Raw genomic sequence first — 19,831 nt, 5'->3', positions numbered from 1 at the left:
TCAAGAGGCTTTTTAGTTCCTCTTCACTTTCTGCCATAAGGGTGGTGTCATCTGCATATCTGAGGTTATTGATATTTCTCCCGTCAGTCTTGATTCCAGCTTGTGTTTCTTCCAGGCCAGCGTTTCTCATGATGTACTCTGCATATAAGTTAAATAAACAGGGTGACAATATACAGCCTTGACGTACTCCTCTTCCTATTTGGAACCAGTCTGTTGTTCCATGTCCAGTTCTAACTGTTGCTTCCTGACCTGCATACAAATTTCTCAAGAGGCAGATCAGGTGGTCTGGTATTCCCATCTCTTTCACAATTTTCCACAGTTTATTGTGATCCACACAGTCAAAGGCTTTGGCATAGTCAATAAAGCAGAAATAGATGTTTTTCTGGAACTCTCTTGCTTTTTCTATGATCCAGCAGATGTTGGCAATTTGATCTCTGGTTCCTCTGCCTTTTCTAAAACCAGCTTGAACATCAGGAAGTTCACGGTTCACATATTACTGAAGCCTGGCTTGGAGAATTTTGAGCATTACTTTACTAGCATGTGAGATGAGTGCAATTGTGCGGTATGTGTATTTTATTACAATTTTTAAAGTTTTAAATAAAAGTTAGGGTAAAATACATAGAAAAATGAACAGGAAGATATGAACCACAATTTCACAATAAAAATATTAACAAAAATGGCTCTTAACCATACGAAAAGGTGTTTGATCTTCATAATTAGAGAAAGCAAGTTTAAACTACATTGAGATACCATTTGTCACCTTTAGGACTGACAAAAAATAAAAAATATGAGCCCAAATTCTGTGGTAAGACTATGGTGAATCAAGCATTCTCACAAGCTGCAAGTAGGAACACAAACTGGCACAAATCTTCTTGAGGGAAATTTTGCAGTTTCTAACTAAACTACATATTGATCCAGAAGTCCCACTTGTAGAAATTGAAAATACACATCCAACAATATGAAAACACACTTACACAAGGTTATTCATTGCAACAGAATGCTAGAAATATTTGAGAGCAGCTGAATAAATAACACACCGGTGTGTTCTGTGCAGCAATAAAAATGAATGAGGAAATCAAGTCAGCACATCTTAAGCCTTAAACTTACACAATGTTACGTGTCGATTACATCTCAATAAAGCTGGGAGAAAATGTAGATCTCTATAAATGTATATGGGGGGATTTCTGGGGTGTACTGTGAAGTTAAAATGCAAAAGAATATAGTATGATGCATTTTGTGTAAGATAAAAAGGAAAATAAGAACATTTATCTGTTTCTTCATGAAATATTAAACACAGAAAGGATAAACCAGAAATCAACATCATCAGTTATTTTAAAGGGAGTAGGTTGTAACAGAGAGAAAGTACTGGGGGGAGGAACAGGGTAGAAGGATGAAGGATGCGTCTTTGAGTATAGATTTGGATGCAGTTCTGACTTTAAAATATGCTATTGTTTCACATGCTCAAAAACATGAATAAAGAAAATTAGTAAGGATGAGAGGAAAAAGCCAAAATGAAAAGAAACAAATAAACCTAAGTGGATTTCAAATTAAAAACACAGCCACATTGAAAGGAGTATAGAACTAACCAAACTAATTTTTGAATACAGTATTTTGATATATGCCTTCAAGCTAAGTACATAAAACTATAGACAAATATTGAACTACAGTGAGTATATTTCTCACGTGAGTTAGCAATTTAAAAACTGTTTAGGCACCGGGTCGTCAAGATGTCGTTCCCCAAGTACAAGCCATCGTGCTTGGCCAGCCTACCTACTACCCTCGACCCAGCTGAATACAACATATCTTCTGAAACCCAGAAAGCACAAGCTGAATGGTTGGCCATAAGATCCCGGCTTAAGCGGGAGTACCAGCTTCAGTACTACGACCCTAGTTGCCGAGGGGTTATCGAAGATCCTGCCTTGGTTCGTTGGACCTAGGCAAGATCAGCAAATATCTATCCTAATTTCAGACCCAATACCAAGACCTCCCTCTTAGGAGCTCTGTTTGGAATTGGGCCCCTCATCTTCTAGTATTATGTTTTCAAAACTGACAGAGATAGGAAAGAAAAACTTATCCAGGAAGGAAAATTGGATCGAACATTTAACATTTCATATTAAGTCTGACAATGATGTCTATATTGTCCTATTGTTCAAATAAATCAATTAATCATTAAAAAAAATACAAACTGTTTACCTGTGTTATAGAATTTAGTAAAATAAGTAAATATATTATGGTTCATAAAATTCATGTTTCTGGATGTGAGAAAAGGGAGTAACAAACATGCAAAGAAGGAAGGCCAGAACTCTGTGATTTTGAATTGGAATAGGAGGCATCAGCATAAATTCAAGGCTTTCAAGATAGATGACAGAGGGAAGGATGGATGGGTAGATAGGAAGATAGATAATTTCCTGGCTCTTTCTGTTGAAGGAACCAAGAAGCAACCACATCTCAGTTACATAGTTTACACTTATGCCCCAATTTCTAAATGCCATTCTCTACTAAAAAAGATCCAAGAATCCTTGGAGAAATGACGATTTCAGGATTAGAACAGGAAAAGTACTGTATAAGGCCAGAACATCTTATTGTGTTGATGGGATAAGCTAAAAAGAACGTAAGAGGCAACTTGATGTGCTCCCAGTGGCCAAATCTGGGGCAGCTGAACATCAAAATAGACCACAATAACAACACATTAATTCAATAGCTAAAATAAGACTCCATAGTGCACACATGCTAAGTTGCTTCAGTTGTGTCCAACTATTTTCGACCCTTTGGACTGTAGCCCACAAGGCTCCTCTATCCATGGAATTCTCTAGGCAAGAATACTGAAGTGGGTAGTCATTCCCTTCTCCAGGAGATCCTCCCAACCCAAGTACTGAACCCACATCTCTTACATCCCCTGCATTGGCAGGCAGGTTCTTTACCATTAGCTCCACCTGGGAAACCATAGCCCATATACTAATATATAAATGAATGAGTGAAGAAAGAAAAAAGACCAAGTTCTTCCTTAATACAAAATTCCAACTAAAAAATATACAAAGAATGGTGAGAAAATTACTATCTGGCAACCACCATAGTAATCATTGTTGCAGGCAAGAATGTTACTATTATGAGAACAAGTGAATATACAGGAGAATACTTTGTACTCTTTTACAATTTTTTATAAGTCTGAAATTATTTCAAAATAATAAGTTTTTAAGGAATGGCCTGGTTGGACATTTTTTCACCTAATTTAAATTATTTTTCAATTAGTTGCTTGCTCAAAATTTTTCTAGAGAGTTATTTTCTATGTCTATTCCACTAATACGCTGCTTGATCTTAAAAGTCTTGCAGTGGTCCCCAATCTCTTAACAGACTGACTCTGTCTAGTTATGAAACTGATCTTCTCCTCACTCTTTCTCTTTCCTCTCTCCCTAGGTGACTTCACCTAGTCTCATGACCATAAATATAAACTGTATATATTGATGTGTTCTAAATCTTTATCTCTAGAATTCAGTTCTTTCTGAAATACTCAGAATAGCCAAAAGACATCCCTTCATCTCCTAGTTTCTAATCAGATTAGAAAACAGATCAGAAACTCAGTTTTCAAATATATATTTGATGCTTACAACTGGAATATACATTCTTCCTTCAGCAAAAAGATATCCGATTTTTCTAAGTGAAACCACGTGTTTCAAAGTTTCTTTTGAAAACTTCCTACTTTAGGTCCCCACTGTAGTCTCTTCATACTTCTGTCAAAATACCTGTTGTATTTAATTGAACATAATTATTTATATTTTTTAATTCAATAAGCATTTATTGAGTATTCACTATTGGTACTCAATAACATAGTTGTTAAAGACACAAAGATGTTCAAACAGAAGCAATTCCTAGCCTCAAAACTAGAAAATAGATCACTGTAATACATAAAAAGATCAAGGGAATACCTGAAACAATGTGCTAAGTAAAATAACAAAATTAAGCAGAGTATTAACATAATAGGAGCAAATCAGAAGTCATCTATCCAAACTCATTGGAATAGGTAGACTTCCTGGGGATGATAACTGAGCTGAAGTAGATACAGCCAGGTAAAAGGAAGCATGGATGGTGAGAGGATGTGCCAAGCAAAAGCAGTGTGGTGAGAAATGATATATTTCCTCAAGGATGAATAAGCCAGTCTGTGTTGGTGAAGCATAAGATATGATAGAGAGAGTGGCAAGAGGAGAGGCAAGAGAATAGGTAGGAGTCACATTACAGAAAGCTTTACATGCACATTAAGATTTAATTCTATGGTTACGGGAAGCCAATGATGGTTGCTATAGTCAAGGCAAAAGATGAAGGCCCAATCTAAGGCTAGGGCAAGAAGAGGACTAATTGTAAAAATATTCATAGCATTCAGGGACTAACTATATGGCAGGTGAGCAGTGGGAAAGGGGGAAAAAGAAGTTAAGACACTGGTGCTTCAGTCATGAGTGAATGGATAAATAGTGATAATTAGAATAAAGAATAAAGGGGAATAGAAGTCTTATGGAAGAAACTGATAAGTTCATTTTTTCTGACATGTTGAATTTGAGGTATTTGTGCATCAAAATCTATGGGAGTCATCAAAATATGAAAGGTACTTGAAATAAGAAGAGAATCATCCAGGAAGATTCAAGGAAAGAATAGCAAGCCACAGAGAGACAAGGAAGAGAAATCCATGAAGACGACAGGGAAACAATATTTAGAGAACCAGAAAAATAAGTATAAGGGCATTTAAAAGAAATGAATATTCAGCAGTGTCAAAAAGTCAGCTAGAATTGTCACTATTTCTTTTTTAGCCATTCTAACCGGTACGTAGTGATTAACTTGTCATAACTTTAATTTACATTTCCCCAATAGTTAATGACATTGAGCACTTGGTGTGCTTATTTGCCATCCATATATCGTCTTTGGTAGAATGTCTCTCCATGTCTTTTACTCATTTTCTAATTGGATTACTTTTATACTGTTTTGAGAGTTCTTAAATATTTTAAATTCAAATCGTTTGTTGGATATGTGATTTGTCAAAAAGTTACTGCAATATGTAGCATGTTTTTTCATCTTCTTAACAGAGTCTTTCACATAGAATAGTTTTTAATTTTGATGACACATATTGTTGTTGTTTTAGTCACTAAGTCACGTTCTACTTTGCAACCCCATGGATTGTAGCCTGCCAGGTTCCTCTGTCCATGGAATTCTCCAGGCAAGAATACTGGAGTGGGTTGCCATTTTCTTCTCCATGATGACATATAATTTAGTGCTTTTTCCATGGATTGTGCTATTTAAAATTGAGATATAGTTGATTTACAATATATATTAATTTCAGATGTACAACATAATGATTAAAAATGTTTATAGACTACACTCCATATAAAGTTTTTATAAAATATTAGCAATATTCCCTGTGCTGTACAATGTATCCTTATAGCTTTTTTATATACAGTAGTTTGTACCTCTTAATCCTCTACCCCTGTCTTGCTCCTCCTCCCTTTCCTCTCCCCACTGGCAACCTCTAGTTCATTCTCTGTATCTGTGACTCTGTTTCTGTTTTGTTATGTTCCTTCGTTTATTTTTTTAGATTCCACATATAAGTGAAAACATACAATATTTATCTTTCTCTGCTTGACTCATTTCACTTGGTGTTGTAAATGGAAATTTTTCATTCTTTTACATGGCTATTGTAAATAATACTACTATGAACATTAGAGTGCATTTATCTTTTTGACTTAGTGTTTTTGTTTCCTTAGGACATATACCCAGAAATGGAATTGCTGGGTCACATGGTAGTTCTATTTTTAGTTTTTTGGAGAACCGCCACAGCTTCCCATAGTGGCCACGCAAATTTATGTTCCCACCAGCAGTGTACAAATGTTCCCTTTCTCTACATCCTCACCAACACTGGTTGTTTGTGGTCTTTTTAATGACAGCCATTCTGACAGGTATGACGTGCTATCTCATTGTGGTTTTCATTTATATTTCTCTGATGAGTGAACAAATATTGAGCATGTTTTCATGTGCCTATTGGCCATCTGTATGTCTTCTTTGGAAAAACGTCTATTCAGGTCTTCTGCCCATTTTTTAATCAGGTCTTTAAAAATAGTTATTTATTTGGTGGCATCAGGTCTTAGTTGTGGCATGCGGGCTTAGTTGCCCCACTGCATGCGGGCTCTTAGTTCTCAGCCCAGGGACTGAACTCGTGTTCCCTGCATTAGAAAGCAGATTCTTAACCACTGGACCAGCAGGGAAGTGCCAGGCTGTTTATTTTTTTGATATCGAGTTGTATGAGCTGTTTATATGCATTATCAGTCACATAATTTGCAAATATTTTCTCCCATTCAGTAGGAATATTTTCATTTTGTTGATGGTTTTGCCGTGCAAAAGTTTTTAAGTTTAACTAGGACCTATTTATTTTTGCTTTTGCTTTCTTTGCCTTAAGAGACAGATCCTAAAAAATATTGCTGTTATTTATATGAATGAGTGTTCTGCCTATATTATCTTCTAGGAGTTTTATGGTTTCCAGTCTTACATTTAGGGCCTTAATATGAATTGTGCTTTGGATGTCATGTCTAAGAATTCTTTGCCTATTCCTAGATATTCTTCTAAAAGTTTTTTTAATAGTTTTATTTTACATTTAAATCTATGATCAATTTTTAGTTAACTTTTGTTCAAGGTGCAAAGTTTAGGCTGAGGTTTGAAGGTTTTTGTTGTTTATTTCTTTCCTTGTTTTCTTTTTTAATGAGTGTCCAATTGCTCCACTCCATTTGTTGAAAAGATTATCCTTTTTCCATTGAACTGATTTTTTGCACTTCTGTCAGAAACAACTGTTTATAGCTGTGTGGGTCTATTTCTGAGTCATCTATTCTGTTACATTGATAACAAGTATTCAATTATGTAAAAATAAAAGGTTTTTAAAAGTTACCTGGAGGTCTAGGGAGAGAAATATTGGAAAACATCCTTTTGGTTTGGCAACTAGTGGTCATTAGTGAAATTAGTGATGAAGTGGTGAAGTTCCTAGAAGCCAGATTGCCAAGAGCAGTGGCTTTAAGCGTGAATGATTATTTTATACCCAGCTACCTACTTTGGATTGTAAGACACTAAAGGCAAAAACTGTAGATGAAAAAATGAGGATGTTAAACACATACACCCAAAAATAACTTGCCATTCACCCAGCCCCACATTAAATATTTATAAATGTTTTGGAGTTGTTTTTACTAGGGTTCTTACACCTAGTAAAGGGACAAATCCACAACCAAAGTCTCTAGAAAAGTTGGGAGGCAGAGGGAGGAGAAGAAAACTTTAAAAGACAGAAAAACTTGAAATAGCTAAAATGAGGTTCTTCCAAAGATATGCAGTCGGTAGGAAGGTACCCTTAGTCCTCTATCCTGAGAGGGATATTTAAGGGATTTAGGAAGCCTGTAGCCCCATTTGGGAATATGCTTCATATATTTCTCTTTTGTGTTACCAGCTCCATAACTTTCCATATCCTTTACTGCTAAATAAATTTTACATGTTATCATCTTTGCAACAAGCACGTCACGGTTCCACTTTGTCACCCATGCACTCAGTGTCTTTTTTTTTTTAATTTCTATCATCTAGCATGTGAGTAGCACACAACAGATTCTAAATAAGCAGTCATCATTACATCAATATCAGCACAATAAAAACGGAAATGCATTTCCTTTATAACTACCACTTTGAATATTTTTTTCTTTGGGACAAGAACAGAAAATATTTACAATTAATCCTCAAATAATGAATGGCAACAAGAATGTAACTTGTAAAACCTGCACTGTCATCATGACATGCTTGTTCCCTTAGGCAGAGGAAATAATCTGCTTCTAAATTTCTTCTCTAGGATGGAATATAGCAGGTGGTCTTAGAAGGAACTACTTTGTAACAGTTTGAACATTTTCAAAACAAGAAATATAAAAAATTCAACTCACCGCTTTCTTTTTAATTTCACTGGTCATCTGTCAAAAGCAAACAAATAAGATATAATTAAATCAAGAAAGTTTTAAAGTAATTTTACTATTTTTAATAAAAGCATAAATAGTTTTAAAATATGCATTATTCTTTAAAAATACTACTTATATTGAGATTGACTTAAAACAATAGTTAAAATAGTATATCATTACAGTTTTTAAAGAGAAAATATAAACCTACAGTTGGAGGATAATCTGGCTCTGGTGATGAAGGTGTTCTTTTACCCAGTGTTCTGTCTAAATTCCTTTTGGCTCCTTCAATTCTGAAATTTACAGTTAGAAAAATGTATGACTCTCTTGAATATAACATTAAGATATATTAAAACATTATTATTTGAATATTTTTTCAATTATACTTAAGAGATATTCAAGGGTTCTTTATCTTACTTAATTTTCTATAAAAAATAAATCTCAATTACCATTATCAATGAGTCCTTAATTTTCATATTATTCATGTGTAATATAAAAGGAGACTATAAATAATAGCCCATAATTTTCAATTAGGAGAAGGCAATGGCAGCCCACTACAGTACTCTTGCCTGGCAAATCCCATGGACCGAGGAGCCTGGTAGGCTGCAGTCCATTGGGTCACTAAGAGTCAGACACGACTGAGCGACTTCAACAACATCACAATTTTTAAGTTAATCTGATATGGGCCCTTATATGTGTTATCTCTATTCAAACGTCACCCTGTCAGAGATTTCCCTTACCCTTTATACTAAGTAGCACGTCCTTCACTATCCATCCATTTTATCCTCACTTTCCTTGCTTCGTACTACTCAGCACCATTTGACATATTATGTGTTGTAAACCATTTTATTCATTGCCTTATCCTCGATACCCAGAATAGTATCTGGCACATTATCAGTCAGTTCAGCCACTCAGTCATGTCCGACTCTTTGCAATCCCATGGACTGCAATATGTCAGGCCTCCCTGTCCCATCACCAACTCCAGGAGTTTATTCAAACTCATGTCCATTGAGTCAGTGATGCCATCCAACCATCTCATCCTCTGTCCTCCCCTTCTCCTCCCGCCTTCAATCTTTCCCAGCATCAGGGTCTTTTCAAATGAGTCAGTTCTTCGCATCAGGTGGTCAAAGTATTGGAGTTTCAGCTTCAGCATCAGTCCTTTCAATGAATATTTAGGACTGATTTCCTTTAGATTTTTCTGGTTGGATCTCCTTGCAGTCCAAGGGACTCTCAAGAGTCTTCTCTAACACCACAGTTCAAAAGTATCAATTCTTCAGTGCTCAGCTTTCTTCACAGTCCAACTCTCACATCCATACATGACTACTGGAAAAACCATAGCTTTGACTAGACAGACCTTTGTTGGCAAAATAATGTTTCTGCTTTTTAATATGCTGTCTAGGTTAGTCATAACTTTTCTTCGAAGGAGCAAGCGTCTTTTAATTTCATGGCTGCAGTCACCATCTGCAGTGATTTTGCAGCCTAAAAAAATAGTCTGTCACTGTTTTCCCATCTATTTGTCATGAAGTGGTGGGACCAGATGCCAGTTTTCTGAATGTTGAGCTTTAAGCCAACTTTTTCACTCTCCACTTTTACTTTCATCAAGAGGCTCTTTAGTTCTTCCTTGCTTTCTGCCGTAAGGGTGGTGTCATTTGCATATCTGAAGTTATTGATATTTCTCCTGGCAATCTTGATTCCAGCTTGTGCTTCATCCAGCCCACTGTTTCTCATGATGTACTCTGCATACATTAAATAAACAGGGTAACAATATACAGCCTTGACGTACTCATTTCCCTATTTGGAATCAGTCTGTTGTTTCATGTCCAGTTCTAACTGTTGCTTCCTGACCTCCATACAGATTCCTCAGGACGCAGGTCTGGTATTCCCATCTCTTGAAGAATTTTCCAGTTTGTTGTGATCCACAAAGTCAAAGGCTTTGGTAGAGTCAATAAAACAGAAGTAGATGCTTTTCTGGAACTCTCTTGCTTTTTCAATGCTTCAACGGATGTTGGCAATTTGATCTCTGATTCCTCTGCTTTTTCTAAATCCAGCTTGAATACCTGGAAGTTCATGGTTCATGTATTGCTGAAGCCTCGCTTGGAGAATTTTGAGCATTATTTTGCTAGCATGTGAGGTAAGTGCAATTGTGCAGTAGTTTGAACATTCTTTGGCATTGCCTTTCTTTGGGATTGGAATGAAAACTGACTTTTTCCAGTCCGGTGGCCACTGCTGAGTTTTCCAAATTTGCTGGCATATTGAGTGCAACACTTTCACAGCATCATCTTTTAGGATTTGAAATAGCTCAATTGGAATTCCATTACCTCCACTAGCTTTGTTTGGAGTGATGCTTTCTAAGGCCCACTTGACTTCGCATTCCAGGATGTCTGGTTCTAAGTGAGTGATCATACCGTTGTGATTATCTGGGTCATGAAGATCTTTTTTGTATAGTTCTTCTGTGTATTCTTACCACCTCTTCTTAATATTTTCTGCTTCTGTTAGGTCCATACCATTTCTTCATTGTGCCCATCTTTGCATGGAACGTTCCCTTTGTATCTCTAATTTTCTTGAAGAGAGCTCTAGTCTTTCCCATTCTATTGTTTTCCTCTATTTCTTTGCACTGATCACTGAGGAAGGCTTTCTTATCTCTCCTTGCTATTCTTTGGAACTCTGCATTCAAATGGGTATATCTTTCCTTATCTCTTTTGCCCTTTTTTTGTTGTTGTTGTTAAATAGATTTATTTATTTATTTGAGTGCTTTATTTCTCTTTTCCCAGCTATTTGTAAGCCCTCCTCAGACAACCATTTTGCCTTTTTGCATTTCTTTTTCTTGGAGATGGTCTTGATCCCTGGCACATAATAGGTTCTCAATAAATAGTTTTGAATGTATAATTTATTATCCATAAAATATAACTTCTTTAAATGAAATTATATTATCATATAATCCATTCATCTGTCATCAAATAAATACTTACTGAATGTTTATATATGCAAGATATCCTACTAGGCTTTATTAAAATATTGCAGTGAGAAATTTCAAGGAATTTATAAACTGAAAGGGTGGAAGGATAAGATCAGGACGCCATATAAAAAGTATGGGCTGGGGGAAGTATAAGACACTGATGGTTCAGAGGAGGGACAAGTTCACTCTACCAGAAGGCATCTATGAGGGCTATGTGAACAAGTTAGCATCTGCTATAAGCTTGAAATGAAGAAGAGGGTCATAGGTGATGCAGTTTTCTTGGGCAGACAGATCTGAACAAAAAAGACCCTAAGAAACAGGGAGACAAGGCATCAATCAAAAGCAAAAACTGAGAATAAGGGGTTGTCCAATCTGCCCAGAAGTTATGGAACAGATGGAGATGAGTTTGCAGAAGCGGACTGGAATATCTAGCTAAGAGTATCAAATAGCAAGCTTTTTAATTTAGTAGACAATGGGGAGTTACTGAGATTTTTTTTTAAAGCATCTGAACATATTTAGGAAGACAAATTTACCAGTTTATAAAGGCTAAATACACTAGAAGAGAGGGCCAAAGCAGAAATTATACAAGGAAAAGAGAAGAGACCCAAAAAAGAAGACTGGAGGATGCCAAGCATGACAGGAATGATGAAGAACAATTGAAGGAGGCAAAGCAGTCATGGTCAGAGGCAAAAGGAGATCTGGAAATTGAAGGAAAGGACGACCACCAGAACCACATAAGCCTAAACTAGTAAACGCCATAGATAAATATCTGTTATGCTCATTGCTCTATCCATACCACTTAGTGTCCATCAAGGTCAATAAATATCTGTAGAACGGATGATCAGAATAGTGGATTTGGGAAAGATTCTGCATGTCTAGTTCAGTACCTTATTTGCTGTGTGAATACTCTCAAAAATATCAATCTGTACCCCAGGATGACTGAGGAGAGATGATACTCATCATTTTCTGAGGTAGCCCAACTTATTGCCATATTCTTAGAAACAAATTTCTTATATTGAGCTGTATGCTTTTAACTTCTATACTCTGGAGCTATATATACAAAAAAAAAATCACATTCCTCTTCTATATTACCCCTCTCTAAAACTTAGTGATATCTATTCAGTTCCATTGACCATTCCTGTCAATAAGTTACCATTTATGATGACTATCACATCCTAGGCATTGGCTTCATTGACTATGCTAAAGCCATTAACTGTGTGGATCACAACTAACTGTGGAAAATTCTTAAAGAGATGGGAATACCAGACCACCTTACCTGCCTCCTGAGAAACCTGTATACAGGTCAAGAAGCAAAAGTTAGAACCGGACATGGAACAAAGGACTGGGAAAGGAGTTCAAAACTGGGAAAGGAGTACATCAGGGCTGTATATCATCACCCTAATTATTTAACTTATATACAGAGTATATCATGTGAAATGCCAGGCTGGATAAATCACAAGCTGGAACCAAGACTTCTGGGAGAAATATCAACAACCTCAGATATGCATATGATACTACTCTCATGGCAGAAAGTGAAGAGGAACTAAAGAGCCTCTTGAGGGTGAAAGAGGTGAGTGAAAAAGATGGCTTAAAATTCAACACATTAAGAAAACTAATATCATGGCATCCAGTCCCATCGCTTCATGGCAAATAGATGGGGAAAAAGTAGAAACAGTGGCAGATTTCATTTTCTTGGGCTCCAAAATCACTGCAGACAGTGACTGCAGCCATGAAATTAAAAGACACTTGCTCCTTGGAAAAAAAGCTATGACAAACCTAGACAGCGTATTAAAAAGCAGAGGCATCACTTTACCGACAGAGGTCTGTATAGTCAAAGCTATGGTTTTTCCAGTAGTCATGTACAGATGTGACAGTTGGACCATAAAGAAGACTGTGTGCTGAAGAATTGATGCTTTAGAATTTTGGTGCTGGAGAAGACTCCTGAGAGTTCCTTGGACAGAAAGGAGTTCAAACCAGTCAATCCTAAATGCAATCAACCCTGATTATTCATTGGAAGGGCTGATGCTGAAGCTGAAGCTCCAATACTTTGGCCACCTCATGTGAAGAGCCGACTCATTGGAAAAGACTCTGATGCTGGGAAAGATTGAAGGCAAAAGGAGAAGAAGGTGGCAGAGGATGAGATGGTTAAATAGCATCACCGACTCATGAATTTGAGCAAACTCAGAGACAGTGAAGGACAGGGAAGCCTGGCATGCTGCAGTCCATGGGGACACAAAAAGTTGGACACAACCTAAAGACTGAACAGCAACAACAGGCCCTGACTTAAGATCTTTATAAGAGTGGATCTCGTTTAACTCTCATAGAAACCCTACAAGACAACCACTATATTCCCATCTTACAGATAGGAAGAATAAGATAAGTAAAGTTACATGACTTGCCAAATTTACATTGCTAATAAGCTGCAGAGATGGAATATGAATGCAGGGCTGTAATGCCAGAGTCTATACTCTTCCCCATTAAACAAGTCAGTTCCCTTCAAATTAAGCAGTTTCAAGACTTCTCACTCTCCTCAGTAGCTATAATGGTTTATCAGTGTCCCTCTTAAAATATAAGCCAAGAATTCCAGATGTTGCTTAACCAGTGCAGAGTGAAAAATTTTCTCTTCCACATTCTAGACATTCTTCATTTATTAAAACAGTATAAGACTGAATTAGATTTCTTGAGTAGCTTCATTTCCCTGTTGAGTCTTATGAAGCCTGACTAAATTAAATTCCAAAGGCTTTCTCACATGGAGTAGAAAACATACTTGGAATATCTTTCTTCCTATTTTCTTTGTCAATTGTCAGGCCAGGCCAGACTTCCCTTTATCTGCCACTATCTCCCTAAGCAGCCTTGCTCTCAGTAATCAATACTTTCAAGGACTTTGCCTTATCCTTTGGTATGCCAGTTGGCACAGGCTACCTTGCACTGTAACAATCCCAACATAAATATGTCTAACTTCCTTGAGCTCTTTATATATAAATACCACTCTTTAATATAGCAATAATTTTCTGGAGTGTGTTTTCTCCTTCTGCTATAAATAATCAATTAAAAAAAGAGCTGAGAAGAATATAAGAAGGAGCCTTTTCACTCCCTGTTTTTCCTCTTTGTGTTAACAATCAAAAGCAGATAAATAAAACTGGATAATTTCAAAGGACTGTGTGAGAGACTACATGTGGTAAAGAAGAGAAATGTTGGTCTGAATCAAGAGGTAGGCAGTGGCCAAGGAAGAAGTGGCTCATCCCTGGAAATCTGAAAAGCAACAGAATAATTTTCTATTTTTGCTCAGTCAAGTGTTCCCGGGACCTGCTCCCAGCAGGGGGCCCAGTTCTGCCCAGGACTCCTTATATCCCACTTTATTCCTAGAACTCTATCCACAGACCTCACCTGATTCTACTCTTCCCCAGGTCCCTGATACTCTAGTGGCATTGACTATTTGTCAGTTCCTAAAACACACTGAAAGCATTCCCATTTCAGGGCTTTCATGCTTGCTACCCCCTTTGCTGGAGTGGTGTTCCGGTGTTTATTTAAATGACAAGCTTCTTACTCTTTAAATCTCTAAATATAATGTCCACAAGACTTACCTGCAATGTTCCTAGAAACACTTTCTCTATCCCACTGTTTTATTTTTTCACAGTATCTATCACCATCTAAAGGATTAATATAATCTTTTTATTTTTCATTTTTATTGTGTTTACTATCTGCCTCCTCCCACCAGAATATAAGCTTCTGAAAAGACTACAGTCCTTTATGTTGTGTTCTCTGGTCTTTCTAGCAACAAGCACAGTGTCTGTGAAACAGTAGATACTTAATATCTGTTAAACAGATGTAAGAGAAATATGTATTATAGAAAGGGTTAAAGCTGCACAAAAGGGATTAGGATAAGGATTTCCAGAGAAGGTGATTCAAAACCTAAGCCTTGAATGAACAGTATAAGTATTCAGGCAGAAAAATAATCTCCAGTGAATAAAATGTGAGGAAACAACTGTGAAATTCCTTTTTCACTAAATGTAAAAAATATAATATATTCATGGAACTTCAAGTAGTTCAATATGACACTCTTGAGATTATTTGAGGAACTCCTTTTTTCTCTAGTCTAAGTCTACTGAAACATTGATCAGAGTCTTAGAAATGAAAGGGGTAAAAGTATCTAACAATATCTATACTACCATTAATATACCTTATACATTTGGATTTAAATGATTAGAAGATTGACTAATAAAAATGTAATTCTAAAGAAGTTATGTGATTAATGGCGGTGATGGTTTAGTTGAAAAGTTGTGTTCAACTTTTGTACCATGGACTGTAGCCCACTCTTGCACCATGGACTGTAACCCACCAGGCTGCTCTGTCCATGGGATTTTCCTGGCAAGAATACTGGAGTAAGTTGCCATGCCCTCCTCCAGGGGATCTTCCAGACCCAGGGATCAAACTGGAGTCTTCTGTGTCTCCTATGCTGCAGGCAGATTCTTTATCTGTTGAGCCGTCAGGGAAGCCCCTAACTTATTTTAACTAGCAACAAAATGATCATAACAATATAACAGAGAGAAAAATGTAGTCAGTTGTGAAAATATACATAAAGGAGGCAGACCAAAAAGGGAAAGAGAATGCAGAAGGATAAGCAGAAATCCACCAGAGAGAAATTCCCTGTTTGTAGTTAAGTGTTAAGTTCACTTAACACTTAAGCTGACAGGTGAGCTCAATGTCTTTTTCTTATTTATTCCCATAGCCCAGCAGAGTCAGGTACCTAGGGAAATCCCAGTAAATGCTGAATTGACTGAACCATCCTTATCACAGCCTTTGGTAGCTGGTGCCTACATTATCTGTGTTTTTCTGTTCATTTGTTTTTTGGCTTCAGTAGTTTTGGTGAGCGGGCTTAGTACTTGTGGCGCACAGGCCTAGTTGCCCTGCAACATGTGAAATCTTCCCAGACTAGGGATCAAACCCATGTCCCCTGCATTGGCAGGCAAATTCTCAACCACTGGAAGACCAGGGAAGTCCCTAAATTAGTTTTAATTTCCACTAAATTGGAAGGGAAAGGGCAGGATGTTAGACTCTATTTTCTTCTGTACAGAAAAAAATTTTAAGTACAAGTAGTTTCAACATGTTTTACTAAGTGTTTGCTCAAGGACAATTAAGAGGCGCAGTTACTTGCTTTTACTTTCAGGGACCAGTATGGTTATCATATATCATAAGGAGGAATAGTGTGGTGTTCAAAGTATGTGAACTCTAGGACTAGACCGTCTGGGTCCAAATCCAAGTTGTGAGAACTTCAGGCAAGTTACTTCTCTGCACCTCGGTTCACTCATCTACAAATAGCAGTAACAACAGTACCCATCTTATAGGGCTGTTGTGAGAAGTATACGTAAAACAATAAAAACAATGCTTAGAATAAACACTGTAAGCACTGTACAACATTTATTCTCATTACTATTACTTTTTCAATTGTTTTCCTAAGTGAATTTGAAGATGGTATTTTGCTCATGAACAACCAAAATAGATAAGACATTTTATGTGTGAAAACACTGATTATTTCACTCAAATTCCAAACAAGGATTATTTACTAATATGCTACTTACACTAACTGATTAATTGTCTTCTGCTGCTCCTTGGATCGTCTGTAACTCAGCAACTTACTCTGTGCTGGTGTGTCAACACCTATGTCTTCAGGGGGACGAACAATGGGAGGTAACTTCAAGTTCAGGGCCTCTTTTTCTGCTGCAATGGCAGCTTTGTTTGGATCTGACATCTTGGTCCCCTAAAGATTAAAATTCTCTGTACTGTGAAGAGAAAAAGTCCATAAAGCCATTATTGTAAAAGCTAGTCTCAATATATTTATAATGTATCTTACATATCAATATCAAAAGTTCTAGGTCTCTTTATATCTTCCTCCCAAGAATGGTAGTTGAGATAAATGGATAGGGATTCCTGTTAGGAGTCCCACCATTCACTGCTGTAAAGAAATGAAGCTGTCACTTGCCTGTGAGTGAGGGCTTCTTCATGGATGAAATTATGAAACTGGATTAGATGCTCTCTAAATACCCTCACAGTTCTGAAATTTTGAGTTCAAATTTTCCCTAAAATGCAAATCACAACAACATAATCCAGCTGTCGAGGTATAATCCCTTTCCCCCAAAAGCTGATACTTTACATCGCTAATATTTTTAAACATCAGTATTTTATCTTAGCTTTTCCAGCTTCCTAGAAAGCAACACTAAGATCAAGCAAAACATAGGCATACTAAATGCCTAAGAAATCTGAAATGTCATGTAAGTACTGAACAATGAACTGTAATAGCAACTGCATTTGCCGCGGATGCCCACAAAACTCGGGGAATCGTGCCTCGAAAAAGAGACGATTTGGGCGGGTATCCAATTCAAAATTTCCTGCCCTGGGAGAGGGGTAAAGAGAAGAGTTGAGGACAAGAAAGTACCTGTCTGATTGCTTTCACTTCTTTCCGGCTGCTCGGATAAGAGGGAAACCTTCAGAGAACTTCTCCAGTGGTGAAAGGAAAAAAGAAAACGATGGGGAAACATCCGGAACCCCACAGGTTCCTGCCGAGCTGGGCGGTCGCCGCGTAGAAACAAAGTTGTCGCCATGGAAACCGTCGCGGTCGCAACTGGATAGAACGGTAAATGTTGCCTGGAGAGGCAGTTGCTGAGCTGCGACAGATTAGGATTATCATAACAATAATATTCATTACTCTAGTAAATGGAGGGTGGGTGAATGAGGACGGTGGAATTGCTGGAAACAGATTCATGTAAAACACTCACTGTCAAGGCAGATCAAGTCTTCAGGTGTCCCCTAGCGACTTCCCTGTAAATATTATAACCAATCAAGAATTTAATTTATCTTGTTTCTCTACTTGCTATTTGTTTCGACTGCGCATTTCCTTCAGGAAATTCTTGGCAGAAAAAGTTATGTGTGTACATGCTTTGAATATGCTTGGAGAAAGAAACTTGAAACGTTGCTGTTTGAGACTGCACAATGGATACTCCATCTAAGTGATGACGGCCTACACAAATACCATGTGCATAAATAAAATCAGCAGATGAATAAAATCTAGTGGTGCATTGATGGCATAGTCATTCAATAAATATTTGAGCATCTTCTATGTGCCAGTGAGTATGTAAAGAATTTTTTTAAATGAGAGTACAGCCTATCCTGGCACACAATAGTTCCTATAAAAAACATCATTTGAGTCAGTGAATGAACAAACTGAAATTCCTCAGACCTTGTAAAAGCAGCCTATCTTTTTGTAGAAAACAAAACACTTGTTTTTTTTTTTTTGTCACAGTCTTTTTAAAAATTTTATAATGAAATATAGTTGATTTACAACGTTGTGTTAGTTTCAAGTGTACAGCAAACTGATTCAGTTATATATCTGTATATATTCTTTTTTTAGATATTTTTCCATTATAGGTTATTAAAAGATAAGGAGTACAGTTTCCTGTGCTATACAGTAGGTCCTTGTTGGTTGTCTATTTTATATATAGTAAATGTGAATATTTTAATCAAACTCCTAATTCATCCTCCCACTTTACCTTTTGGTAAGCATAAGTTTGTTTTCTGTATCTGTGAGTCTATTTATATTTTGCTAAGTTCGTTTGTGTCATCTTTCAGATTCCACATACAAGCACTATCATACGATATATGTATTTTTTTTAAACAAAAACCTGGTTAATTTCATGTGGTTTTTTAGTTGGGAAAGACTTTTTGTTTTATCAGTATTGTTTTTACATTCATTCTTAATTTGGCTGCTCAGGGTCTTAGTTGCGGCATGCAGGATTTTTAGTTGCAGCATGCGGGATCTAGTTCTCTGACCAGGGATCAAACCCACTCCCCTTGCATTGGGAGCACAGAGTCTTAGCCATCGGACCATCAAGAAAGTCCCCTCTGTGATGGTTTTTAAACATGTCAATCTGGTTAGGGACTGAAAGGAGGACAGTAGCTTTTTATATTCTGCACACACCTTCATCCAGTTATTCAAACACTAATCTACTGCTGTGATGAAGAGATTTTCCAGATGTAATTCAAGGCCCTGATGTTACACTACGGAGATTATGAGGGCTTCATTCAATCAGTGGAAGAACTTTTTAAAAGTTTTAGACATGCCCTGAGTTAGACTCCAAACAGCAGCTTGGTCTACCATCACTCTCCCCTCTCTGGCTCTCCCCTTCCTGATAGCCTATCCCTAGAGATCTTGGACTTGATTCACTAGCCCCCTAAGTTGCATAAGCCAGTTAGTTTCCTGTAATAAATCATATATATAAACATACAAATACTAGATATGTATAAGGCATATATATAATCTACTTGTTCTGCCTTCCTCATTCAGTTCAGTTCAGTCGCTCAGTCGTGTCCGACTCTTTGTGACCCCATGAATCGCAGCACGCCAGGCCTCCCTGTCCATCATCATCTCCCGGAGTTCACTCGGGCTCACGTCTATCGAGTCGGTGATGGCATCCAACCATCTCATCCTCTTTCGTCCCCTTCTCCTCCTGCCTCCAATCCCTCCCAGCATCAGAGTCTTTTCCAATGAGTCAACTCTTCGCATGAGGTGGCCAAAGTACTAGAGTTTCAGCTTTAGCATCATTCCTTCCAAAGAAATCCCAGGGCTGATCTCCTTCAGAATGGACTGGTTGGATCTCCTTGCAGTCCAAGGGACTCTCAAGAGTCTTCTCCAACACCACAGTTCAAAAGCATCAATTCTTCAGTGCTCAGCTCTCTTCACAGTCCAACTCTCACATCCATACATGACCACTGGAAAAACCATAGCCTTGACTAGACAGACCTTTGTTGGCAAAGTAATGTCTCTGCTTTTCAATATGCTATCTAGGTTGGTCATAACTTTCCTTCCAAGGAGTAAGCGTCTTTTAATTTCATGGCTGCAGTCACCATCTGCAGTGATTTTGGAGCCCAGGAA

At 37.3% G+C, this 19,831-nt stretch overlaps 1 protein-coding gene and 1 pseudogene across 16 annotated transcripts in view; one reads left to right on the top strand and one right to left on the bottom strand.

Annotated features, from left to right (window-relative positions):
* DNAH12 (dynein, axonemal, heavy chain 12) overlaps positions 1 to 19,831 on the bottom strand; it is a 192,246-nt gene that overhangs the window by 161,690 nt on the left and 10,725 nt on the right. For all 16 annotated transcript variants that reach the window (XM_010851635.1, XM_010851634.1, XM_010851636.1 and 13 more), the window contains exons 2-5: positions 17,339 to 17,567; positions 16,485 to 16,685; positions 8,161 to 8,242; positions 7,941 to 7,967 (exon numbers count right to left, since the gene is read on the bottom strand). In XM_010851635.1, coding sequence (XP_010849937.1) covers positions 7,941 to 7,967; positions 8,161 to 8,242; positions 16,485 to 16,654 — 279 coding nt within the window. In that variant the 5' untranslated portion in view covers positions 16,655 to 16,685; positions 17,339 to 17,567. The remainder of the gene's footprint in view (positions 1 to 7,940; positions 7,968 to 8,160; positions 8,243 to 16,484; positions 16,686 to 17,338; positions 17,568 to 19,831) is intronic.
* On the top strand, positions 694 to 2,132 carry LOC104997098 (annotated as a pseudogene).

Source organism: Bison bison, unplaced genomic scaffold (assembly GCF_000754665.1).
Source record: "Bison bison bison isolate TAMUID 2011002044 unplaced genomic scaffold, Bison_UMD1.0 scf7180017864304, whole genome shotgun sequence".
Classification (NCBI taxonomy): Eukaryota; Metazoa; Chordata; class Mammalia; order Artiodactyla; family Bovidae; genus Bison; species Bison bison.
The sequence above is the reverse complement of the archived record's forward strand: the minus strand, read 5'-3'. Positions and strand labels throughout refer to the sequence as shown.